This window comes from Durio zibethinus, chromosome 13, assembly GCF_047325235.1.
Source record: "Durio zibethinus cultivar Kanyao isolate XHJ-2024 chromosome 13, ASM4732523v1, whole genome shotgun sequence".
NCBI classification, from domain to species: domain Eukaryota; kingdom Viridiplantae; phylum Streptophyta; class Magnoliopsida; order Malvales; family Malvaceae; genus Durio; species Durio zibethinus.
Window position 1 is genome coordinate 21,083,386 of NC_143174.1, and position 24,960 is coordinate 21,108,345.

Sequence of the window (24,960 nt, forward strand, 5' to 3'; positions counted from 1 at the left end):
AAACTTTAAGGAAAAATTTGCTTGAAAAAAGATCTCAAAAGTTTTTATTCAAAAACTTTAACAGCATAGGCATTGAATCCATGACTGTAATGCCAATCTTTGGTCTAATGCTTTCTTCGATGAACCCTTTTTATAGATGGATTAAACCTTTGTTTGTTACAGGCTCCAAAATTTTTAATGGAAAAAATACGAAGGTGTTTTCAACTTTGGATCAAAATCACATGCAACCTTACCATTACCTAGTTTAATTAAGAAAAATAGGTAATAGCTTTCTATGGTATATTCTAGTAGGCTTTTCCAATTAAATGTAGAAAAAACTTCTAATAAACAAAAATAAACTACCAACTAAAAGAACCCAAAATGCCAAAGTTACAATTGTAAGACCACAATATAAAATTTTGTTTTACTATTTTTTCAAAATAGAAAATATATTATGCAATAAAAATTACAAACTAGAAAAAGCTCACATATTGAAACCATCTCACTTTCAAAATATATGCAGTAAAATCATTTGCACTAAACTAACAAAAATAAAAAGTTTCAAAATGTAGAATTAAAGAATAAGCTAACTTCAAACGCCTTGGATTCCAGTTAGTTAATTTAATTCCTTAATAATTTGGCTTTAATTTTTTGACTTTCAATGTTTGCAAGTTCTCTTTTAGCAATCTCTACTACTTGTAATGCATTTTGCAAGCCATCAAGCAAACCTTTATTCTCCTATTTATTTAAGAGCTCCTCACCTTGTTTGCCAAATAATTCTAGATCAAACATTCTTAAGATTAAACTTTAACCATATTTGTTACAATTGTGACAACACAAATTGAAGGAAAAAATAGAGTAAAAAATAAGATAAGCTAATATTTAATATTGTCATTCTTTTACAAAAGAAAAAAAAAGTCAGAAAATAAAACAAACATTCATAAGACAAAAAATTTAAAAGTTGGATCTAAATGGAAATAACCTAAAACTGATTGGATCAAGCCAAAATAACAACAAAAGTTTGGGAAACCAAATCAAATACCTCCATGTGATGGTGCAATCAGCTCTCTCATAAAGTTGAAAGACAATCTTTTACTTCTAAAGTTAATGTTTGATTCAATAGTAAATGGGTCATCATGACTTAATTCCTCAATTGCAGTTGCGATTAAAAATCATCAAAAGTCGACCCTAAACCATTGAAATTACGGCTACCAAGAAATTAAAGAGGGATTTAGATTTAAAAAAAAAAAAAAAGCTAAGGAGAGAAGCTGTGAGTTTGAAAAAGAGAATAGTAAAAAGAGTTTGAATAGGAAAGGGAATAAAGAAGAGAGAAAAAAAGGAATTAATAGAGAATAGCATGAAAAATGATTTAAAATCTATTTTGATTAGGGAAAGAAAAAAATTTTGGTAAGAAAAATGAGCAAATAAAAATAAAAACAATGGAAAAAAACATAAAAAAACATGAAGAAGGAAAAAAAGATACCTATGGGTTAGGTTTAGGTAAAAGTAATGAAAAAAAAAAAAAAAAAAACAACTTTAGAAGGAAAAAGTTCACGTGAAGACTCTCACCATATTTTCTCTTTCTACCATCTTTTATTGTTAGTTTTTATTCCTCGTTAAGTTTACCCACTAGTTAAGTTTACCTACCAGTTACATCCATCTCTTTTCCATTAGTTTCTCTAACTTTTCACTTAACCATCACATATCACATATTTGAAATAGTTAGGTATTTGGTAAGAAAATAATTTTAAAAAGAAAATATATATGTATATATTTAAGAAAATAAAAAAATTTAAAATAACAAAAGATTAAAAATATGAAAAAAGAAAAAGGGTGCCACATGGACAAACCCATTGCTCTCAAAAGTTTGCAAAATTAATACTATGGATATATCCTAAAATAAAATTTTTCTTTTTATGGAATAAACAACTTTTTAAGTTTTCACCATTTTGGTATGGATAAAGATTCTTCTTTCACTATTTAAAAAAAGATTAAATATAAAAATGATTTTTTACTATATAATTTTTGTCATTTTAATATTTAAAGAAACAAAATTATTAGTTTCATATTCTAATTTTCATTCCACATCTACTTTGATATCTAAAACTAATACTATCAATCAATTTGTTGATATGATATTAACATCCAATAAAAAACTAATACATGTCAAAAAGTTCAATTAATATCATATCATCAATTGTCATGTAACATTAAAAGAAATTAAAAAAAAAAACTTTTGGAAAATTTTAAAAAATTCAAAAAATTTTTTAAAATATGAAAACTTTAAAATTTTTAAAAGTCTAAAAAATTTTAAAAAATCTAAAAAATTCTTAAAATTTCAAAAAAAATGAAAAGTTTAATAAAAATAAAATTTTCTTAAAATTCAAAATAATTCACAAAAATTATAAAAAATTGAAAATAAAAATTTAATTTTTATAAAAAATAAAAAATTTAAATATATATACAATTTTAAAAAATTCTAAAAATATTCCATTTTTTTGAATCTTATAATTTTAAATTTTATATATTTGTTGAATTTTTCAAAATTTTTAAATTTTTTATTAAAATTCTATTTTTTTTTTAATTTTTTAGAAATTTTAGAATGTTTAAGATTTTTGAAATTTTTTTAATTTTTTAGAATTTAAAAAAATTTATAATTTTTAAACAAATTTTAGAATTTTTTTTATAAAAGTTTCAAAGAATTTTAGATTTTTTAAATTTTTCCAAAATTTTCAAAAAAAATTATATTTTTTAATTTTCAATTTTTTAAAAGTTTTTGTGAATATTTTTTGAATTTTAAGAAACTTTTATTTTTATTAAAATTATTTTTTAAAAATTTTTTGGATTTTTTTATTAAAAAATTGAGATTATTTTGAATTTTTAAAATTTTCTTAATTCTTTAAATTTTTATAATTTTTAAAAATACTCTTTTAAATTTTTTTATAATTTTTTAAAACATTTCTTAATTTATTAAAATTTTTAAAAATTTTAATTTTATTTTAATCATAATGTCACAATTGATAATTTGACATTAATTAAATTTTTTTTGATAGATATCAATATTTTATTAAATATTAATATCACATCAATAAATTAATATATAAAATCGATAATTTTATTTTATTTTTAAATGTTAAATTGACAAAAAATATATATAGCACAGCAGCAATTTTATATTTAACAAAAGAAAACATATACATGTAGGTAAAAATTTTAATTTTATTTTAATCATAATGTCACAATTGATAATTTGACATTAATTAAAATTTTTTTGATAGATATCAATATTTTATTAAATATTAATATCACATCAATAAATTAATATATAAAATCGATAATTTTATTTTATTTTTAAATGTTAAATTGACAAAAAATATATATAGCACAGCAGCAATTTTATATTTAACAAAAAAAACATATACATGTAGGTTTTGTGCAAGAAGAAAAAGGAGAAAAGGAGATATAGAAAGGCCATGCGAGCAACTGCGACGTAATCCTGGGGAAGATCAGAAGAAAAGAATAGAGGGCGATTTGAAACATCGGTTGGGTGAATCGTATTGGTTGGTAATTTTAGCAGGTAATACGATATGGGACTGAGCAAGAGAGAAAAGAAAAGCAGTTCTAATTCAACATCGCCTTGTGCCCATCTCCGAGCTGCTTACCACAATTGCTTTAACAGGTCGCTTCTTCTTCTTCTTCTTCAATTTCTGTAAAACCCTTCTTAAGCCCTGGCTCTCTCTCTCTGTCTTTCATTTTCAGGTGGTACTCCGAGAAATTTGTAAAGGGTCAGTGGAATAAAGAGGAATGTCTTTCCGAATGGCAAAAATACAGATCTTGCCTCTCTGTAAATTCCATCTTACTCCTCCCTTCCTTCTGGAATAGATTATTTTCATCGTTTTGCTTAATTGCGTTTCTTTTGTTTGGACAGGAACATTTGGATGACAAGCATCTAAGTCGCTTCTTGCAAGCTGAAGGTGCTGTTGGTTCCATTTTTCAAGACGACAGTGGAAACCCAGTTGAGAATACTGCTAAATAGTGTCAAGAAAGGTCAAGAAGCTAATGAAGTTTACATTTGGCTTATGTTAAATGAACATGGTGGTTTATGCAGATGATGCTATAGGAGGCTGGGGAATATTGTTGATAGGTGGTTGTTACTTGCTAAAATCTTTGGGAGGAACCCAATTTTAAGTTGTTTAATACTAGGACGTAGATTCATTAAATAAACTAGATATAACATTGTTGGTGATGCCTGTATGAGACTTAACTGTGAAAAGCACTCTAAATAGCACCTTGATACAGGTTGCTGATAGTTATATAAGGGAAGTTTAGCTTTACTACTTAAAAATCGTGATCTAAGATGAACAATTTAATCAGAAGCTGTGGATAGAGTTGATAGACTATTTAAACAAGAACAGGCTCTGCTTTCAATCCTTATCACCTAAAACTGATACACGGGACTTGGGTTTTAGCGCATCATTTATTATGTGTATATCATGGGAAGCTCTACAACTCATACTCTGGTCATTGATCAATTCTATCCTTGTTTAATCCCATGACCTGACAGCGTCACAGACTACATTTAAATAACAGTCAAAGTTTTGCTTCTTCTCTACTGTCTTCTAGGTGGAGCATGACTCCATGCTACACTGTATTGTTCTGATTTTGCTGGAGTTCGATTCTACATTTCATGGACCAGCCCTTGATTTCTTTCCCTCAAAAATAGGTGTCATTTAAATAAGACAAAACAGTCTCCCGGTAATCATCTCTTGTTCAACCTATGTATCACGAGATGTTGATTATGATGTCTACTTCTGAAGTATCAGCATAGTCAGGAAAATTTGTTTCAGAATGTGATTTCAGATTTCCACCTGGCATTCCTTTGATGCTGCTGTTTCTAAGTGGATAGCCTTTCAGGATATCGCTATATCTAATTTAACTGAGTGGTACCGAGTTTTAACTAGATCTATATTATCAATTATGAGATGTAACTATCAACTATGAGATGTAACTAAATGTCTTGCCTGCCAGAAGGGTTTTTTTTTACCGCAAGACTGAAGTTCTCTTCTTTCTGTTGGTGGTTATTTTCTTTTATTGACTAAGGTAATTGTGATTGTTTCTTCAGGCAATGGACAGAAGTGATTTGTTAAAGCTGGTTGCAAGTAACAACCATCCTCTGTTGCAGACATTAATGATACTGTTACTCGCATAGAACTCGCAATTCTCTGTTTAAATTTTGCTGAGGAGTAGTCTAGTTCTATCATTCTATAATTTGTACTCTAGAAAGGATTTTGGTTGGTAGGGACTCGACGCTGAAAGTGAAAAATGAAGCCCACGGTTGAAATACCAGTCAAGGTATTTTAAATTGTTGGTTCTGATGTAGAAAAACTCATTGGCGTTCATCAACAAGGAATTCATTTGATGTTTTTCACTGACCAACATGGATTTTGATGCAGAAGTATATTTTACAGAAATTTATGATGAACCTTATTTCACCAGAGTTAAGATCCTTAACTATTGTGATACTGATCAGCGGTAAGTTCTGGTGCAAATTATGTTCCTTTATTAACAAAAAATATCCTAGTAAACTCCACGAAGTTTCAATCTCAAAACTTTTTTTTTATGTACATGAATTATATAGTATCTTCTGCTCAATATTAAGTTACATCTGTGACTGTCCTTCCATTAGCCACACAGCACAGTTAAAAAACATCTCAGGGTTAAGAGTTATTCTCTTAGTAATGAAATAGTTTATATTACAACTCCGAGCTTATTTATGTTGGTTTATATAATCACCTTTTCAAAGGTGTCATCAAGTAAAGTTTATAATTCAAATTTTTTAATCCTTGCTTTTTCTCCAAGGCGCTACCTTTGTGTAAAAAGAGTTTATATTAATAGCCAGGCTTTAGATGTTTTCAGATTACACCCTATGATCCCAGAAGGAGGCACCAGTTAATTATATGAACTGATATTAAACAATAGTAAGAAATACTGACATATGAGATTACAGCACCAAACAAGAAATTGGAAAATCAGGATATTTTGGTTCCTGACCAAGTTATTGTTGCTTTCTTGGAATAGAAGAGTCCTGGTAAGACAAATTTCATCCAAAGTGATAAAATGCTTTTCTCTTCTCAATGGAACAACTAGCAAGACTTGCAACTCTTGTTTAGCTATGAATTATGATATTCAACAACTATAGAGTTCCTCTTATTAGAATCAATATTGCCATATAACGCTAAATGCTCATGCTTTTATCCTCGAATGTTGGACTGTTTCATTTCTTCTTGAATAAGAAAAGTGCAACCATCCATTCTTCTCCATTGTTGTATCCAAAGAGTTCTGCAACAGCGATAAAGAATGTTCTCCAATAGACAGCCCATTTGACAGCCTGCTCCTTGCCATAGGTTGACTCCATTATTGGCTTGATGGAAGCCAAGTTTTGGTCCATTTTCTTGAGCCACTCTTCACTGCAATACAAAAATGTTCTCTGAGAATGTTCAAATTGTTAACATGGAAAGAAATAGTTAAGCCTCACAGTTCAGTATTTCTCTGGGAAGAATCTGGGATTTTAAACAAGTTTACTACAGCTATTTTTTGTAATGAATATTTATATTGGTATTACAGAATAACTGTTCTCACCTAGTTTGCGCATAATGTTTCCCATTCACAAGCCAATGATTGACAATAGAAACATCATCCTGCATATAAATGATGAACAAGAAGCCATCAATGGGTGAGTTAGCTCATGCAGAGCTCAAATATGCATATTCCTTCTGATGGTTAGGCATCATGGAAAAACACACTTTTTTTTTTTTTTTCATTTATTAGCAGGAAGCAATATGACATCAAAATCCATGGCCATTGAATTTCAATTTTCAGAATTCATAGTCGATATGACATGTAAAAAAAGCCACAAGGTTTCAAGTATGAAATACAGACCTGGAAATAAAGAAGCAGATTAGCTGAAGGCATTGTACCTCCTGTGAAGAAATACCTAGTTATCCAGTCATCTTCATTTATATCCTAGATAAAAACGTTTGATAAAATATTGTCACATCAGATAAGATCCTAATATTTAAAATAATGTTATAAAATAGTATGATGACTAAACCCATATTAGCAATTTCAATTAAGATCACTCAGCAAAATCAATTTATATGCATACCTCAAAGTGGTAAGCAAATGCTTTATGGCAGAAATAATGAACAAAAAGAAGACTATCCTGTTTCATCCACTTGGATAACTTCTTGAGGAGATCCTGATAGTTCTTCATATGCTGTTAGAAAATGACAGAATCAATTTTCCAAATATCAACATTACATGTGTGTGTAGAACTGACTGACAGCAAAAATAATCAACCTCAAACATTTCAATGGAATATATCCTGTCGAATGATGCCTCCATTTCGAATGTGCTTATGTCTGCAACAATGATATCCACATTTTGTAACTGCTGATCCCTATAAAGGGTAACAAAAGTTAGTTTTCAAAACTCAGAGTAGTGTATAGGGAGTAATACTTTCATTTATACATAGCATTCAGCAAGTAGCATTACCGGCATTGCTCCTCTATAAAAGCTTTCTGTGTGATGGAATTGCAAATCCCTGTAACCATGCAATTGGGATATTTCCGGGCAATATATAGAGAAAGTGAGCCCCATCCACAACCCACATCAAGAACAGTGTGCCCATCTTTTAATTGCGACCTCTCACAGTACAGTTCCAACATTGCTTCCTCAGCATCCTCCAAAGTTTTCGACCCATCAGAGAAGTAACAACAACTGCATCTTTCCATATATAAAAAGCCACATCAACTGCTAACAAAAATGGTACACAAATCGAACTCTTTCAACTATGAACATAAAAGAAAGAAAAAAACACCTGTATTTGAAATTCTTCCCCAGAACCAACTTGAAGAAAGAGGCTGGTAGCTCGTAATGTTGAGCTTTAGGCTTATCTGTTTTGATAGCTATAGGCATGTCCCTTAAAGCTACAAGGCAAACAAAGAAGTCAACGGAACACTACAATATAAAATCAGATCAGGGTAAGCCAAAAAATAAATAAATAAAAATTTAACATCTAAGAAATATACTAACAGTGAGCGAAGTGAAGCAGGTCAGAGAGTTGGAGTTCAGTGGAGGGTCTATAACCAGAGCGAAGACGGCTAGCCAAGAGCAACCGTGTTAACCTCCTTATAACAGCATCAGGCAGCAAATTGCGCTCCAGGGAAGCCAACATCAACCGCACCGTAGCATCATAGGGCGCCTGCATTAGATCCTCCATCAGCAAACGCTTTGCTTGACTCATCCTTACTTGAACTTCTCTTTCTGCTGAGAATAGAAGCTTATCTGTTGGTGATGGGTGGCTGACAGTACATTCGAAACAAGTACAACCCAAGTTGCTGCTGTTATATGCCTAAAAATGGGCTTCACGATTCAAGAGTTGGGTTGGGCAGCTTTATTTTGGACCCTTTTGGCAGTTAGGTGCCCCACCCGATCAGAATCACGAATCCAGAATTGTTTCTTACATGTAAATGGTAGCTGTTTCACATGAAATGTATAAAGTACGTGTGAAAATTTCAAGTTCTATAATATTGAAAGAATTAGATAAGAAATTTCATTTCTAAACAAACCCCGAAACCCTAAACTTTAATATCATAAATGCCATACAATTTGTCACTTATTGACAACCGATTTAGTTGAAAAAGGGGATAGTAAAGGGCTAAAGTTGCAACAAACCCAATGTGGGGACAAGGCCACGAGGATAAAAATTACAATACGGAACTCAATTAATGTAAAATTAAGTGAAATCAATCAAAAACATCTAAAGGTTTGAAATTTTTAATTTAAATGTCTAGATAAAAGTTAAAAATGATAAAGAACAACATGTGGATGTGATATTCTTAATGGTTACTTTTGTGTATATTTCATGGGTCAAGACTTAAGCTTTGAATTTGTGCGATTTCAGGACTCGGACATTCACTCATCTGGTATTCTAGATCAGCCTACCTATCATAGTTTACATTATTGTGAGGTATTATCTGCTCTGACCCTCTGATCTCACGGTTTTATTTTACAAAAAGTGCCTCACAAGAAAGAAATGATATGAATCCTTATATACCCTAATGACATTCCTTTTATACTTAATGTAAGCTGGTTACCCTGCCTACCTCCCTCGAGGTGCTTGAGACCCGTACATCCACTCATCCAAAGTCCCAAATCAACCTACCTGCGGTGCTTGACGTGGATCGAATGATATAGGGCTGGCTCTGATACTACTTGTAATGGGTCGAGATTTAAGCTCCGAACCCGCGCGGCTCCGAGACCCGAGCATCCACTTATCCAAAGTCCCAAATCAACCTACCTGTCACAGTTTACACCCTTGTGAAATATTATTCGCTCTAGTCCCCTGATCTCACGATTTTATCTTATAAAAAGTACCTCACAAGAAAGAGATGGTGTGAACTCTTATATACTTCAATGACTCTCTTATTATGTTTAATGTAAGATCCAGGACTCTTTCTTAGGTCCGTGACATATACACGTACTCAAACAAAAATCAAATTTGTTCATACTCAAATGAACCTATTCATTGGATAATAGCGTGAGGTCGGCAGCACTGTATCTTTAGCTATATTAGAAACTTTTATATATATATATATATATATATATATATATATATATATATATATATATATATATATTGTGAGGAAAGGAAAGCATGCATTCATTAGGAAATATAACGGTACACCCTTATCCCATTAGTTTCAGCTAATAAAAGGGAATAATGCAAACAGGGGATCAGAAAAAATAACAAAAAGGATAAGGCTAGGAGTACAAGTCTTAGACATTAAAGGAGCTTCACTTCCCATCCTAGCAGGGCATCGGCGTTCTTATTTCCTTCACGAAAACATGTTTCATAATCGTCTATTGGAATCTCGTCAGCAACATCCTGCAGTCACACACAAAGGTATTAAGGAATTGGTTGGAGGACATAGTATTCTTTATAAGGTTTATTACAACCATTGCATCCAGTTCTACTTTAAGAACTCCTGCATCCATGACCAGCTTAAGACCATCTCTCAAAGCCCATAGCTTTGCCTCAACATTGGTAGCTTTGGGGACGTGACAGCTTGAGGCTGCAATCCATCTTCCTGTATGGTCCCGAAGAACTATTCCCACTTTAACCTTTCCTGGGTTACCAATTGAGGAACCGTTCGTATTTAATTAATGCCAACCCTGTGAGTGGTTCCCATTTGACTGCAATGAACATAGGAATGGTGATCTTCCTAATCTTTCCCACAATGGCTTGGAACTCCTTTGCTCTCTCAACAGCTTTGGGGACCACCTTAGTCGCTTCTAACTTCCCTTCAAAGATCAGTTTGTTTCTGGTTTTCCATATTTCCCAAAGCAGGAAAATGAATGTTATCTTCCAAGGGATTCTGTGATTCATGAGAACGTTATTGCACGTAGAATTAAACTGCATCCATTCCATCCAAGAGGAGAAATTTGAAAGAAATCCTTGAGGTGGTACCCTAGCCGAGGCCCACCATTGCGACACAGTTGGACATCCAGTGAAAAGATAGACCCCATCTTCTTCCCTCGCTTTGCAGAAAGGGCATTCGGTCCGCATATCCATGCCTCTTCTACTGAGAAACATCCTGGTTGGTAGAACCTGGTGCATGCACTCCTAAAGGAACCATTTAAGCTTAGGGTAGATATTAAGCTTCCAAATCCAGAGCCACCTCCCATTTTCCACATACGGGCTTTGAATACTTTCATTTGTGGCTATGTTGTAGGCACTGGCCAAGGAGAACTCTCCGTTATGTGAGTAATTCCAGCATAGGTGATTAGCCCCATTTTTGCTAAGGGAAAAGGGTGTGCTTTGCAATAAACCAAGGATATCCTCTGGGATTTGAATAGAGACATTCCTCCTCCCTGCTACACATCCCTGACCGTGAGCATATCTTCACCCTCCAAAAGTGGTCCCTCCATCATAGATTGAGCACTCCCTTTCCCAGTCCAGTTATCGAGCCAGAAATTCACTTTCGATCCATTATGCACAATTTATCTCATTGCTTTCTCGATAGTCCTCTGACATTTTCTCATGGATCTCCATACCATAGATATGTTAGAGTTCTTTGGTTTTTCTAAGAAGGTATTTGTTGGTGAGCACTCTGACCCAAAGGTCACTTTGGTGATGGATCATTCTCTAATAGAGTTTAGTAAGGAGGGCTTTATTCCGTGGTTGGCTTCTCAACAGCCCCAACCCACCCTCCTCCTTGGGTTTGGTAACCACAGACCACTTAACTTTATGGAATTTTCTCTTTTCCTCCCCTCCTCCTCATAGGAAATTACAGCTACACTTATCGAGTTTTATGCATGTGGAGGTAGGCAGTGAACAACATTGTATGAAGTATGTTGGCATGGCAGCCATAGATGACTGAATTAGAACCAAATGGCTCGCTGGTAATAGGAGCTTAGCTTTCCAGCTCGCGAGTTTGTTGCAGACTTTCTCCAAGATAAAATCATAATCTTGCTTCCTAGTTCTTTGGTTATGAACTAGGAACCCGGATATTTTCCCAGATCATCAGTATTGTTTATACCACGAGTATTGGTGATCTAGTTTTTCATTCCTGCATTCATGTTCGTTGAAAAGATAACACGTGATTTCTCATTGCTTACCTGCTGCCTTGAGTCTATCATGAATTTATCCAACACCTCCTTAATAGTAAGTGTTGATCTCTTGTCCACCCATGCAAAGAGGATGACATCTTCAGCAAATAAAAGGTGTGACAACTCGGGCCCTTTCTTTGACACTTTAATGGGGCCTCATTTTTTTTCTTCACAAGCCTCATGTATAATCGAGTTTAGATACTCCATACAAAGGATGGAAATATAGAGAGAAAGAGGGTCCCCTTGTCGGATCCCTTGCGACGGTTCAAACTGTGCAAGCTTACTTCCATTAACCATGGCATTCATACTTGAAGACGATATCCATAATCAATGACGTCCATTTCTAGGGAAGTTGAAAAAAGTCAAAACTCTTTTTATAAACCCCCATTCTAATCGATCATAGGTCTTCTCCAAGTCTAACTTAATCATCATATTACCATATTTACCCCTTTTTGTCTCCATAGAGTGGAGAATCTTTTGGACTATAATGACATTGTCCACTGCATGTCTCCCTGGGATGAAGCTGCCTTGAAGTGGGGATATGAGCTTTGTTCAGCAGGGGTCTCAGTCTTTGGACCACAAACTTAGTCACTACTTTATATGTAGTGTTGAGCAGACTTATCGGTCTAAAATGGTTCACGGTATTGGGAGATTGGTTCTTGGGGACCAACGCAATCAAAGTTCCATTCAATCCCTTTGGTAGTCTTCCTTTCTCAAAAGCAGCATGGCATGTCACAACCACCTTGGTTTTAACTTTGTTTCATTAATGTTGATAGAAAAATGGGTGAAGCCCATCCGGACCCGATGCTTTAAACGACTTAAGAGACCATAGAGCTTTCTTAACGTCCTGTTCGGTTATTGGTGCCATGAGGTGTAGCCTTTCAGTCTCGGTTAACGTGGTCGACTTTAGATTGCTATGCTCCAAGATCAACCTTTCATGCGTGTTGGCTGTTGAGAACAGGGCTGTGAAGTGGTTCATAATCATTCTTCCCTTTCATTTGAGATCCACGTTCCATTACCATCAAAAAGTCCTCTAATTCTATTCCTGTGTCTCCTCACCAGAGTAGTAACATGGAAAAATTTTGTGTTCCTTTCCCCTTCAAGCATCCATTCAACTCTTGATTTCATGGCCCACAATAGTTCCTCGTGTTTTAGTATTTCCTAGTATTCCTCCATCAGTGTTTTTTGCAGCTCAATGAGGTACCTGCATGGTCTAACAACTAGGGCTCTTTCGATCCCCCTAAGTTTGGCCGGAATTCTTCTTTTCTTTTTAAAGATGTTGTCAAAAGTGTCCTTGTTCCTAGCTTTTAGTTTATCCGTGAATGCTTGGATTGTTTGGCCAAAAGCAAAATTGTTGCTTATTAAATGGGTGGTACTGGTCACCACATTCTCAAAATCAGGTGGTCTACCCAATTTCTCTGGAATCTAAAGGGTGTGTCATTCTAACTGTTTCTGGGCGCCTTCAGGGAAATCAAAATGGGGGCGTGATCTGACCGGACCCTCTCGAGGCGGTTAATATTCACATCAGGGTACAGTAACCTCCATGAAAGATTTGCTAAGGCGTAATCAATCCTCTCCTGGATTGGATATTGAATATTTCTCATATTTGACCGCCCTTAAACTTAAGTCAATAAGGTTACATGAATTGATGCATTCATGAAGTTTAAGTAACCTACTATTGATCACAGGTCTGCCCCCTCGTTTCTCACTTGATGATAGCACCTCATTGAAGTCACCCGATATTAGAAACATACTTTAGAGTTTAGACTTTCAGCTTGCCTCACTTTCATCGACAGGGATGGCATAAATAAATGAATATCCGGCGTTATTTTATCGTCAAATTCTAATAATTATAAATAATTAATTAATGAATTTAAATAAAAAATTTATTATTCATGATAAATTCAAAAAAGATACAAGTAATTTATCTGAATATCCAATAATTGAATTTATTTAAGTTTTAATAAATATTATTAGATATTCAAATCCGTCTCTATTTTTTATTTACATATGTAAGTATATAAAATATTATACTTATGAGAAGTTTTGGATATTAGTTTTTATTTATTATTAATTAAAAATAAACTTAAATTTTAAATTAAAATTTTATTTATTTTATATTTTGACAAAAATTTTAAATAAACATGGAAAATTAAGATATGTTGCAAAGAATTGCCCAAAGTCAAACAAACGATAAATCAAGATGATACAAGATACTGTTAATATCTCTGATATTAATCTTTCTGATAATGACCTTGAATCAATATTCTCCTTTAATGATGAGCAAAATGAAAGATTATTGTTTATGATCATGTAGTTTGATAACGATGATGACACTTTAGACTCAGACTACTCAAATAACTTCACAGATGATCAATGCTATAAGTACATGTTAGTCCAAGAACTTCAAAAAAATCCAAACCCTCTAACCTTCAAAATTCCTTTTAGCTTCAGTTCAATCTTCACTCACAAATATTTCCTTCCCATAACAGTTACAGCTTTCTTTGACACTGGTACAACCCAAACCATAGCAAATCCCATTATTTTACCTAAAAACCTTTGGATAAAACAAAAAGCCTTATTCAAGACCACTGATGAGATTGTATTCACTACAGACTTTATCAACAACTTTGTTACCCTTCAGATTTTTCCAAGCTGTCAAATAACTTAAAAGATTTTAGGATCTCCACTTCTTCAGAAAGACCTTGTTATTGGTTTTAATGTCATAACCAGTATACCAGGTTTAAGACTTAGTGAAAAAGGTATAAAGTTTGAAAGTTATTTCAAACCTTAGAAAAACCTTTTCAACCTTTTCACCCTAACCATCAAACCAGATGTTTTCCAAGAATTTAGATAGAAGTTCATTCATTTTTTCTGTGCAAAAAATCATTCAAAATTTCTCTAGAAATGTGACCACCCTTTTTGGAAAAACCCTAAATTTTTCATTACCTTTCCCTTCAAAAAAGATGAGAATGCTAATCCCACAAAAGCAAGTCATTCAAACATGAACCCAGATCATTTCAAATTGGCAACCTAAGAATGTTCCATTCTCCAAGCTCAAGGATGTTCCCTTTTCCAGGCTCAAGGATTAATTGAACCAACTTCTTTTCTATGGGCATGTGAAGCTTTTATGTCAACAAACGTTCAGAACAAGATTCTGAAAAATTAAGATTGGTGATTAATTACAAGCCTCTTAACATTTTTCTTGTAGATGATAAGTTTTCTCTTCCAGACAGAAAAACTTTGTTTACAAATTTGACAAATGCAAAAGTCTTCTTCAAGTTTGACCTCAAAGTAAGATTCTGACAATTATGTATACATTCATATGACAGATACAAAATGATATTTTACATTCCTCAACACCATTTTTAGTGGATAGTTATGCTTTTTGGATTAAAAGTTACTCATTCATTGTTCCAGAATGTAATGACAAAGATATTTACTCCCATTCTTGATAATGCCTTGATTTACATTGATGATATCTTTTTATTCTCTCTAGAATGTCACATCTCATACACAACTATTGAATAAGTTCTAGCAGATTGTTCAACAGTATGAGATAATGCTCTCAGAGAAAAAGATGATCATTAGCGTCTTAGAAATTGATTTCTTACTCATGCATTTAAAAGATGGACAGTACATAGCTTAACCTCATATTGTTTAGACACTTACAGATTTTTCTGATGAAAATTTTTTAAAAAAGCAAGTATAATAATTTCTTGATGTAGTTAATTACATGAGTGAATTTCTCTCAGATCTTGCACAATTAACTCATCCTCTCAGATAGATGTTAGAGTAAGAACCTCACATGTGATCTTAGAAGCAGACAAAAGTAGTACATACCTTGAAGATAAAAGCACAGTCACTTTCAACTTTAAAGATTTCTTCAGATGAAAAAAAAATATTGTAAATAGATACTAGTAAAAAGTTTTGGTTAACAATTCTTTTGGAAGAAAAAGATAGAACCAGACAAATCTGTGGTTACAAGAGTGGAAAATTCAAATATTTGAAACTCCATTATCACTCTACACTAAAAAAATTTTAGCTGTAAAGTATAAAATTCAAATATTTGAAATTTATCTCATAGGATATCATTTTCTTATGAAATTAGATATGTCAGCCTTTGATCAGATGCTCAATTTAAAAAAAAATAGATGTCAAATGCATAATTACTTAGATTTTTATAGTGGTTTTCACAATACTCTTTCACCACAGCATATATAAAAGGCAAAGATAACCTTCTCCCAGACATGCTTACCAGACCTCCTCTAAAATCTCTTTCGAACTCTTTGTAGATCATTTCAGTCAATTTTATGATGAACCCAACACCCTCTTTTTCACAAGCTTTATCATCTACAAATCTTCTTTTTCTTTCTTCATAAAAAGTCCCACACTTTTTGTCAAATACCAATCCAAAATACTAAAGAAGTTTGGAGATACCTCAATTCAACCTCTTGGTATACATCCTGAATACCCCTTTATCCATCCCTTCAAATTCCCTAACCCACTTTGTTTCCCAAAAGAAATAGTTTTTTCATGTGGTACCTTTGTCACCTTTACTATATTGCTGTAGAATTCCCACTTCCAAAGCTCAAAACACTCTTTCACCTTTTTTAGCAGTCAACTATCAAACCTACCAAACACCAGCTGGACCACAATCATCAACATTTCAAGTTTTTTTTTCACCTAGTTCAGACCCATTCCAATCTGGATCCAATGGATAAAAACCTATGAAAGATATACAAAAGTTTTTCTTGATCCTTACATTATTTTAATCTTTCACAAATCTTGTAGCTGTTTGACAGAAAAACCCTAGTATTTTTTTTATGCGATAATTTATAGCTTACAAGATTATTTATTGTTTGATTCTTTTTTTGATCACTCAACTGAATATACTGAATTTCAAGAATAGATTTGTGAAATAAATTACAAGATTTCTAAGCAAAATTGGCCAGAGCTCTAAGATGATGTTTTATAGGGAAACTACCCTTCAAAATATAACTACCAGCTCAAAATTGATAAAAAGATTTATGAAACTAGACTTAATGGTGCTTAGACAGAATCGCTTCTTGAAACTATAAGATTTGAACTTGACCATGCAGGACCAGTATAATAGAATCCTTCCTGAAAACTTTATGAAGTTCTTAAAGAAATGGAATGACAAGAATCCTAGAATCCTTTTAAAAGTTTTGATCCAGATCAATAGTTAGAAAATATAAACGTTTCATAGATCATATATATAACCAAGGTATTTTAGTCAGTGTTTAAAACTATGACATCTTTCTAGCTTAACGTTGAACTAATGGCCTAACTTTTATAGAAATATATTTTTCACTATAGTAACTTATTTTTAGTATGATCTTGATTTAGTATAACTTTTCTTTGGCTAAGAGAATGGATCAATGGTCTGTTTAACAGCTTAACAATAATTTTTTATATAGAGGATCCATAATATTATGACAACTGTAGAGCATACTCAACTTATATCACTGTAAACTATGGATAGCTTGAAGAAACATGAAACTAAAATGTTAAATATGAAAGAAGAATGAAGAAATTACCAAAAGAAAAGAGAAGTTTTAGCCAAACATATTTTATAAAGAAAAGATTTCTTACAAGAGAAAACTTAAGGAAAGTTAACTTGCTAACTTAAGTTATTTTTTTTATCTTAGGATAGATGACATCATAGTCAAACTTTCCTGAGGGTTTTTCAAGGAGATCAATTTCAAGGTCTCGATTCTCATATCTTTCTTTTAGCTTTTGTTGGAAAGATTTTTTTCTTCTTATGCTTATTTGGAATATCATCATAATCATCCAGAAAGCTTATGTATGAGTCTAGCTGACATTCATTGATTTGTAATTTATGTCTTAATAACAATGTTCTTGTGAAAATTTGTATGTATAAACAAAATTTCCATTGGACTAAAAATGTGTGCCTGAAACATTAAGGGGATCAGCTTAACCTCTTTGTATCATGAATTATGTTGAAAAAATTATTAGAGGAGGAACATCTTTTTTTTGCTGTGATTAAACTCAATTATGATAGTATCATCATGATTTATCTTGTAAGTTAAATCAAAGTGTTGAATTGGTTTATCTTACTTTCAAATCTTTTGATAACTTATCGTCTATATATTTGAGAGAAGGGTGGCAAGTTCTTCATTGGAGATTTGTTTTGGAATATAAACATGTCTAGAAGTCTTATTTGCTGTTTTTATTTTTACAAAGATAGTATCACCAAAGTGAGAAAGAAACAAGTTAATGGCATGATCTTGAACTCTATATGCCATCTAATAATGAAGGGTTGCCTGAAGTCCTTTCATCTCTGTGCCTACAATTTGGACTTGAACTTTCAAAGCATTTAACAGTATTGAATCATGAAGAGACATTATAATTTAAGAAGACTATGAAAAAGATAGTTTTTGCATTAAGAATCGTCTCAACTATGCTAAAGACTGCATGCTTATATTTTTTGAATCTTGTATCCAATAAAGACATTCTAGTATATATAAGAATATTATTTATGCTATGAAAGGTTAAGACGACTCTGATAGCACCAAAGTAGATGTGGGTATATCCTTGTTTTGATCACTGTTGAAGAAATTTTTTTAAGATCTAAAGAGTAACAAAGTGCTCTTGAGATCCTGCTAGAAGAATACATTGATCAAAGTTTGTGGCTTGAACATACTCTTTTAGAACAGGGTATTTTGGTTTTAAAAAGTTTTTTAAAGATCTAGTAAGAGAAAGGGAAGCGTTTGAAAAAGCTATATAAGAATTTATAAGGGAAAAAACTATTTGTTGGATTTTTTTTTAGATATAATCTACTTCATACAAAAATTTTAACTTAAAAAAGGAAGACTTTTTAAGTATAGGAGAAGAGAAAGAAGACAAACTAAAAGAAGATCTACAAGATAAGGGTTGAGAACTAGAATTACTAGTAGTTGATAAATTCATGAAAATAAGACTCTTTTTTGGCTTTTTTATCCAACATCAATAATCAAGAATTAGAAACATAATTTTTTCTTACTATTCTAAACTATGAGTTTTCGATTCTGATACCATTCTATACAGCGACAGGTAGTAATATCAAGGCTTTGATAACTGACGGCTTTAATTCTGGGCTAATACAGTGACAGATAGTAATGCCAACGCTCTGGTAACTGGCAACTTCAGTTTCGAGCTCTTCGAATAGTAGAGTCATGAAAATATTATCTAATACTATTTTAATAACATACGGATTGGTTCACCTATCAAGATAATACCAAACATAAGCATTCCATATATAAGACATATAACCAATGTATTCTAACTAGTGTTCAAGATTATGGCATCCTTCTTGTTTAATATTAAACTGGTGACCTGACTTTTATGGAGATATGTCTTTCACTATAGTAACTTATTTTTACTATTATCTTGATTTAGTATAACTTTTCTTTGGCTGAGAGAATGGATCAATGGTCTGTTTAATAGCTTAATAAGAATTTTTTATGTAAAAGATCCAAAATATTATGATAATTGTAAAGCATATTCAATTTATATCACTACAAACTATGGATAGCTTGAAAAAACATGAAACTAAAGCTTTAACTATAGAAAAAGAATGAAGGAATTACCAAAAGAGAAAAAAGGTTTTAGCCAAACATATTTTATAAAAAGAAGATTTTTACAAGAGAAAACTTAGAGAAAGTTAACTTCCTAACTTAAGTTGTTTTTTCTATAATGCCTTCTTAGAGAAGGAGCACACTATTTATACATGAAAAAAGTAAAGAAATAATAACCTAATAGGACAAGTCATGATTAAAGTCATGACCTTTACAAAGGACTTAACATAAAACTAAAGTAACTTTAAAAAGTAAAGATGACTCTTCACTTATATGACATGAAGTAAATATGACTCATAAAGTAGACATGACTTGACTAAAGTAGACTAAACATAAAAGTGACTTGACATAAAGTAGACTAAAGGTGATAGTAAGTCGGTAAGACATCATCATCATCTTTAGAGTCTTCTAAAAAGCATCTAAAGAGTATTATCATACGTAATTATATATAATTAGACTGAAATAGAGAATTTTTTTTTGGAGCACTATGAGTGGATTTTTATCTTGATCAACATCATTATGAGAAATCTTTAAACTACTGAAGAATGAGATAATCATTTACCCACTAGAATAGTTCTTGTTCAAAATCTTCAGGGTGAGAATCATAATATTGGAATAGGTGATTGTAGATCCTGTGTTCAAATCTTACTCTAAGTTTGAAGAGATCTTTTTAATTCTATCAGTAAAGATTTGTTGAAAGTTCAGCTAACTTTGAAAGGATGTGAAGATCAAAATTAACAAGTCTTTAGGATAAGTCACTTTACCAAGTGTTGTAGGATGGTTCAAAGGTCCAATGTGCCAGGTGATTGTGTAATTCTTAAATGTATTCTGAAGGGTACCACCACCATGATTCTTGCTTGAAATGGGAAAGTTCTGTAAGGATTGGAAAGTTGTTGATTTTGTAAAGTCTTCTTAATATGAGCTTGTATTCATGAGCATATAAGAAGATAGATTTGTATAAAGAGTATGGATTACACACATATAGGTCAGAGTGGGGTTAGAAGAAGATAAAATTATCATGGAGTTTATAAGGATGGTAAAAGAGAAAAATAACATGGTAATGTTGTGAAAGATGTTTGGTGGTAAAATACCGTGTATGAAAGGGTTTAAACCACTTTATGAAATTTTTTAGATGAATATCTGTTTCATAAAGAAAAGCATTATTGGTAAAGGTGACTATGGTAAAATTGAGTTCAAAAGAGTTAAACTCAATAGCAATGGTGTAGAGTTGGCATAGATACCATAAGAGAACCAAAGCTTCTTTGAATAAGCCTGCTGTATGAAAGATCTAGAACATGTGAAGAAAAAGAAATTGAGGGTGAAAACTAATAGGTCTGAGGCCATGATCAACTTTTCTTCTGATAAGTATAGCTTACATCTTGTAAATAAGATTATGAGCATGATTTTTAATTATATTTCTTGTAATAATTTGCTAAATTTCAGAAGAAAAGTTATGAATTGAAAAGATTATTTAGAAATCTGGATATAGAACAAAGGGTTTGTATTTTGTGTTGTAAAGGTAAGGATAGAAAAAATGATTGGTTATGGTTTAAGGAACAAGATAAAAAAAAAGTGAAGGTCAAGGTAAAAAAGTCATCATGAAAATGACTGAAATAATCTACAGGGAGTTCGAAAAAGGTTTTAGAGGAGATCTGATAAGCATGTCTAGGAGGATGTTATCTTTTCCTTTTATATATACTGTGGTGAAGGAGTATTGTGAAAACCACTGTGAAAATTTGAGTAACTGTGCATTTAGCATCTGTTTTTTTTTTTTTTAAATTGAGCATCTGATCAAATGCTGACATATCCAATTCCATAAAAAAGTGTATCCAATGAGGTGAAATTTAAATATTTAGATTTCATACTTTACAACTAAAATTTTTTTTAGTGTAGAGTGATAATGGAGTTTTGAATCTTTAAATTTTCAATTCTTGTAACCATATATCTGTCTGGTTCTATCTTTTTCTTACAAAAGAATTACTGACTAAAACCTTTCACTAGCATATGTCTACAATATTTTTTATCATCTGAAGGAATCTTTAGAGTAGAAAGTGACTGTGCTCTTATCTTTAAGGTTTGTACTATTTTTGTCTGCATCTGGGACCACGTGGAAGGTTTTTTCTTTAACATTTATCTGAGATGATGAGTTAGCTATGTAAGATTTGAGAGGAATTCACTCATGTAATTGACTATACCAAGGAATTATTGTACTTATTTTTTTGAAAAATTTTTATCAAGAAAATTTACAAGTGTCTGAGCAATGTAAGGTTCAGCTATGTACTATCCATCTTTTAAATGTATGCCTAAGAAATCAATTTTTGAGGCATCAATGATCATCTTTTTCTTTGAGAACATTATCCTATATTGTTGAACAATCTACTAAAACTTATCCAATAACTGTGTATGAGATATAATATCTAGAGAGAATAATAAGATATCATTAATATAAATCAAGGCATTATCAAGAATGGGAGTAAATATCCTTATCATTGCTTTCTGGAATAGTGAAAGAGTAATTTTTAATCCAAAAGGCATAACTGTCCACTAAAAATGCTGTTAAGAGATACAAAATATCATTTTGTATCTGTCTTATAGATGTATACCTAATTGCCAAAATCTTGCTTTGAGATCAAACTTGGAGAAGACTTTTGCATTTACTAAATTTGCAAACAAAGTTTTTTTATCTAAAAGAAAGAACTTATCATCTGTAAGAAAAATATTATGAGGCTTGTAATTAATCATCAATCGTAATTTTTCACAAACTTGTTTTGAACGTTTGTTGACATAAAACACTTCACATGCCTATGAAGAAGAGGTTGGTTCAATTAATCTTTGAGCCTGGAGAAAGGGAACATTCTTGGGTAGCCAATTTGAAATGATTTGGGTTCATGCCTGAATGACTTACTTTTGTAGAATTAGCATTTTCATCTTTTTTTAAGGGAAGGGTAATGAAAAATTTAGGGTTTTTTCAAAAAGGGTGGTCACATTTCTAGGAAAAATGAATGAACTTTTGTCTAAATTCTTGAAAGACATCTGGTTGAATGGTTAGGGTGAAGAGATTGAAAAGGTTTTTTCAAGGTCTGAAATAACTTTCAAACTTTATACCTTTTTTACTAAGTATTAAGCTTGGTATACTGATTATGACATTAAACTAATAACAAGGTCTTTATGAAGAAGTGGAGATCCCAAAATATTTTGAGTTATTTGACAACCTAAAAAAATTTGGAGGATAACAGGGTTGCTAATAAAGTCTGTAAAAAATACATTCTCATCAACGGTTTTGAAAAATGTTTTCTATTTTGTCCAAAAATTTTTAGGTAAGACAAGGGGATTTGCTATGGTTTGGGTTATACCGGTGTCAAAGAAAGCTATGACTACTATAGGAAGAGAATGTTTGTGAGTGAAAATTTAAACTAGAGCTAAAGGTAATTTTAGAGGTTTAAGGGTTTAAATTTTTTACAGTTCTTGGATTGACATGTACTTATAGCATTGATCATTTGTGAAGTCATCTGAGTAGTCTGAGTCTGAAGTGTCATCATCCTCATCAAACTGCTTAATCATAAACAATGATCTTTCATTCTACTCATCATCAAGGGGGAAGATTGATTCAAAGTCATCATCAGAGAGATTGATACCAGAGATATTAACAATATCTTGCATCTTCTTGATTGATCTTTTGTCTAACTTTGGGTAATTTTTTACAAAATGTCCTAATTTTCCATAAAGCAAATATTTTAAACTTTTGATCTTTGGAACTTGAATCTTTGAAATCTTTTGGGTTCTTTTTACTCTTCTGAACGATTTTTTAGATTTAAAAAAAATGAAGTTTCTGGGAAATCTGAATCTTATAAAGTGATTCTTTTTCTTATGATTGCAAAAACATGTGGAGTCTTTGGAAAAATATTTGATTTGAAGTCCAGAAGAAGAATAAGAGCATGGTGTCTTTAGCTTTTTTGAGTTGTTCACCAAGTTTTTGATGTATCTGTGTTCTTTGCAAATCTTGTCAAGGGCTTTGAATATCATTTTGTAAATATGTCTAAGGTTTATGGTTTTAACATCAAAAAATCTGAGATTTAGCTGTGTCTTTGTTTGCTATGTAAGTTCTTCTGAAACAAAGTTGAGAAAAACTTACTTTAGGTTGACATCATCAAATCCACCAAGTATGTAAAAATATTAGAAAAATTACTGATAGTGTCTATCAAGGTCTCTTGGATAGAAGGAACAGCATCTTAGCTTAAAAAATTATTCTCTGATCTTTTCCAATTTATGAGTTTCTTGGCCATAAAATATTACTACAAATTGAGATACAACTTTTGTGATGGTTGGGCATTAAAGACACTAAAATTGTCTGTATTCACCAATGTTGTCCCAAAAGCTTTTTAGAGTTCCAACTAGTCTGAAAACAAATCTGATCAAGACTGTGTTCATCATAACATTGGGAATGGAGTTTAGTTCAACCAATCCTCATGCTAAAAACTCTTAGAACCTTAAGGGCCATTTTGAAAGAGGAATATCATCAATGGTAAAGACTAAAAACTTTAACGTTGAAGGAGGAACTTGTGATTGTTGTGGAGGGGGGTGTTGTTCAGTGTCCATTGCATCAAGGTTGTGAACTTTAGAAGTATCATCTGAAACTTTAATTGTTGGTTCTATAATGAAAATCTGAGGTAGTACTGACTTATGTGAATCATCAGTATCATCTGACTCAATTGTTTCCATTTGAGATTTAGTCTCAAAAGTGAAAAGAAAAATATCTTTAAGAGAAAAGTGAGAGAGATTGTCTTGTACCATTTGATGAAACATTTCTGGAAGGGTTTGTGTATGAGAGATCATGAGTTGTATAAGTTTTTAGTCTATTTGAAATAGAAGGTTTTGAAGTGTAGAGCTTGAGCTTGGTTTTGGTTTTAGGGGTTGAGAAAGTGGTTGTTCTACAACTCTTTCTGGTTTTGGATCGATTGGTTATTTTTCTCAAAATTTGTGAATCCATTTTTTAGTTGTGCCAAAGGAAGGTTGTTCTGGTTAGTCTGAGATAAGAGTGAAGTATTGTTTTGGTTGTGAAGATGTTGGTATGGATATTAGGGGAGATTTATACTGGAATAGTAAAAAAAAGTTTTGAGGGTGAGGTTAGAGGAATGTATGGTTAATAAGAATGAATAGTATAGGCTTGGTAAGTGGTGTCATGCATGCCAGTGTTGAGTGGAGTGAAGATGTTGTAGCTGAAGGCTGCTTGTTATTGTTATTATTTTTGACAGAGATGATTCTAAAAATCTGTAAGTTGAATCTTTAAGGTTTTCATTTCTTTCTCTCTTTTAGTGCAAGCATAAGTGAATCTAGTGTTGGTTTCAGTCATGTATCATAAAGAGTTATTATCTTTGATTGAATTTCAAGAATAATGTTTTGAAGATTAATAAGGCTCTAATCAAAGTGATGACTGACTTGGTCCAACTTGTGTTCAATTTTGTACAAATATGCATTTTATTAAAGAGAATTCTCAGTCTAATAACTTAAAATTACTTCAACATGAGAAATATTTTTTTGGTTCCCATATTCATCTCTGTCAGTAGGGTTTAGGATCTTTAAAATGTGTTTATATTGGTCTTTATGAAATTTTCAAAAATGAAAGAAATCTGAACTTGGGTAGCTTGGTTGCATCATGGATATTTAAGGCAAGAAATAAGAGGAATCTGGTTTTTGTATGGTTTGGTTT

At 32.0% G+C, this 24,960-nt stretch overlaps 2 protein-coding genes across 6 annotated transcripts; one reads left to right on the forward strand and one right to left on the reverse strand.

Annotated features, from left to right (window-relative positions):
• Window positions 1-3,387: 3,387 nt before the first annotated feature.
• On the forward strand, window positions 3,388-5,411 carry LOC111302998 (protein phosphatase). Of its 4 annotated transcripts, XR_016326568.1 has the most exons (5): window positions 3,389-3,658; window positions 3,739-3,823; window positions 3,908-4,123; window positions 4,603-4,922; window positions 5,102-5,411. XR_016326568.1 is itself a non-coding variant. In XM_022898960.2 (4 exons), exons 1-3 carry the CDS (start codon window positions 3,567-3,569, stop codon window positions 4,013-4,015), a joined length of 285 nt encoding a protein of 94 aa, XP_022754695.2. In that variant the 5' UTR covers window positions 3,388-3,566; the 3' UTR covers window positions 4,016-4,026; window positions 5,102-5,411. The 4 variants fall into 4 exon arrangements, 2 of the variants coding, with proteins under 2 accessions (XP_022754695.2, XP_089598141.1); XM_022898960.2 differs by lacking the exon at window positions 4,603-4,922 and having other exon boundaries at window positions 3,388-3,658; window positions 3,908-4,026; XR_002691701.2 differs by lacking the exon at window positions 4,603-4,922.
• A 509-nt stretch (window positions 5,412-5,920) lies between these two features.
• LOC111302996 ((S)-coclaurine N-methyltransferase-like) lies at window positions 5,921-8,404 on the reverse strand. 2 transcript variants are annotated; one of them, XM_022898959.2, is made up of 8 exons: window positions 8,074-8,404; window positions 7,859-7,967; window positions 7,534-7,758; window positions 7,339-7,438; window positions 7,145-7,255; window positions 6,919-7,002; window positions 6,619-6,677; window positions 5,921-6,446 (listed from the first exon to the last, which is right to left on the reverse strand). In XM_022898959.2, the coding sequence occupies exons 1-8, from the start codon at window positions 8,282-8,284 to the stop codon at window positions 6,254-6,256; spliced, it is 1,092 nt and encodes a 363-aa protein (XP_022754694.2). In that variant the 5' UTR covers window positions 8,285-8,404; the 3' UTR covers window positions 5,921-6,253. The 2 variants fall into 2 exon arrangements, with proteins under 2 accessions (XP_022754694.2, XP_022754693.2); XM_022898958.2 differs by having other exon boundaries at window positions 7,534-7,764; window positions 8,074-8,375.
• Window positions 8,405-24,960: the final 16,556 nt, after the last annotated feature.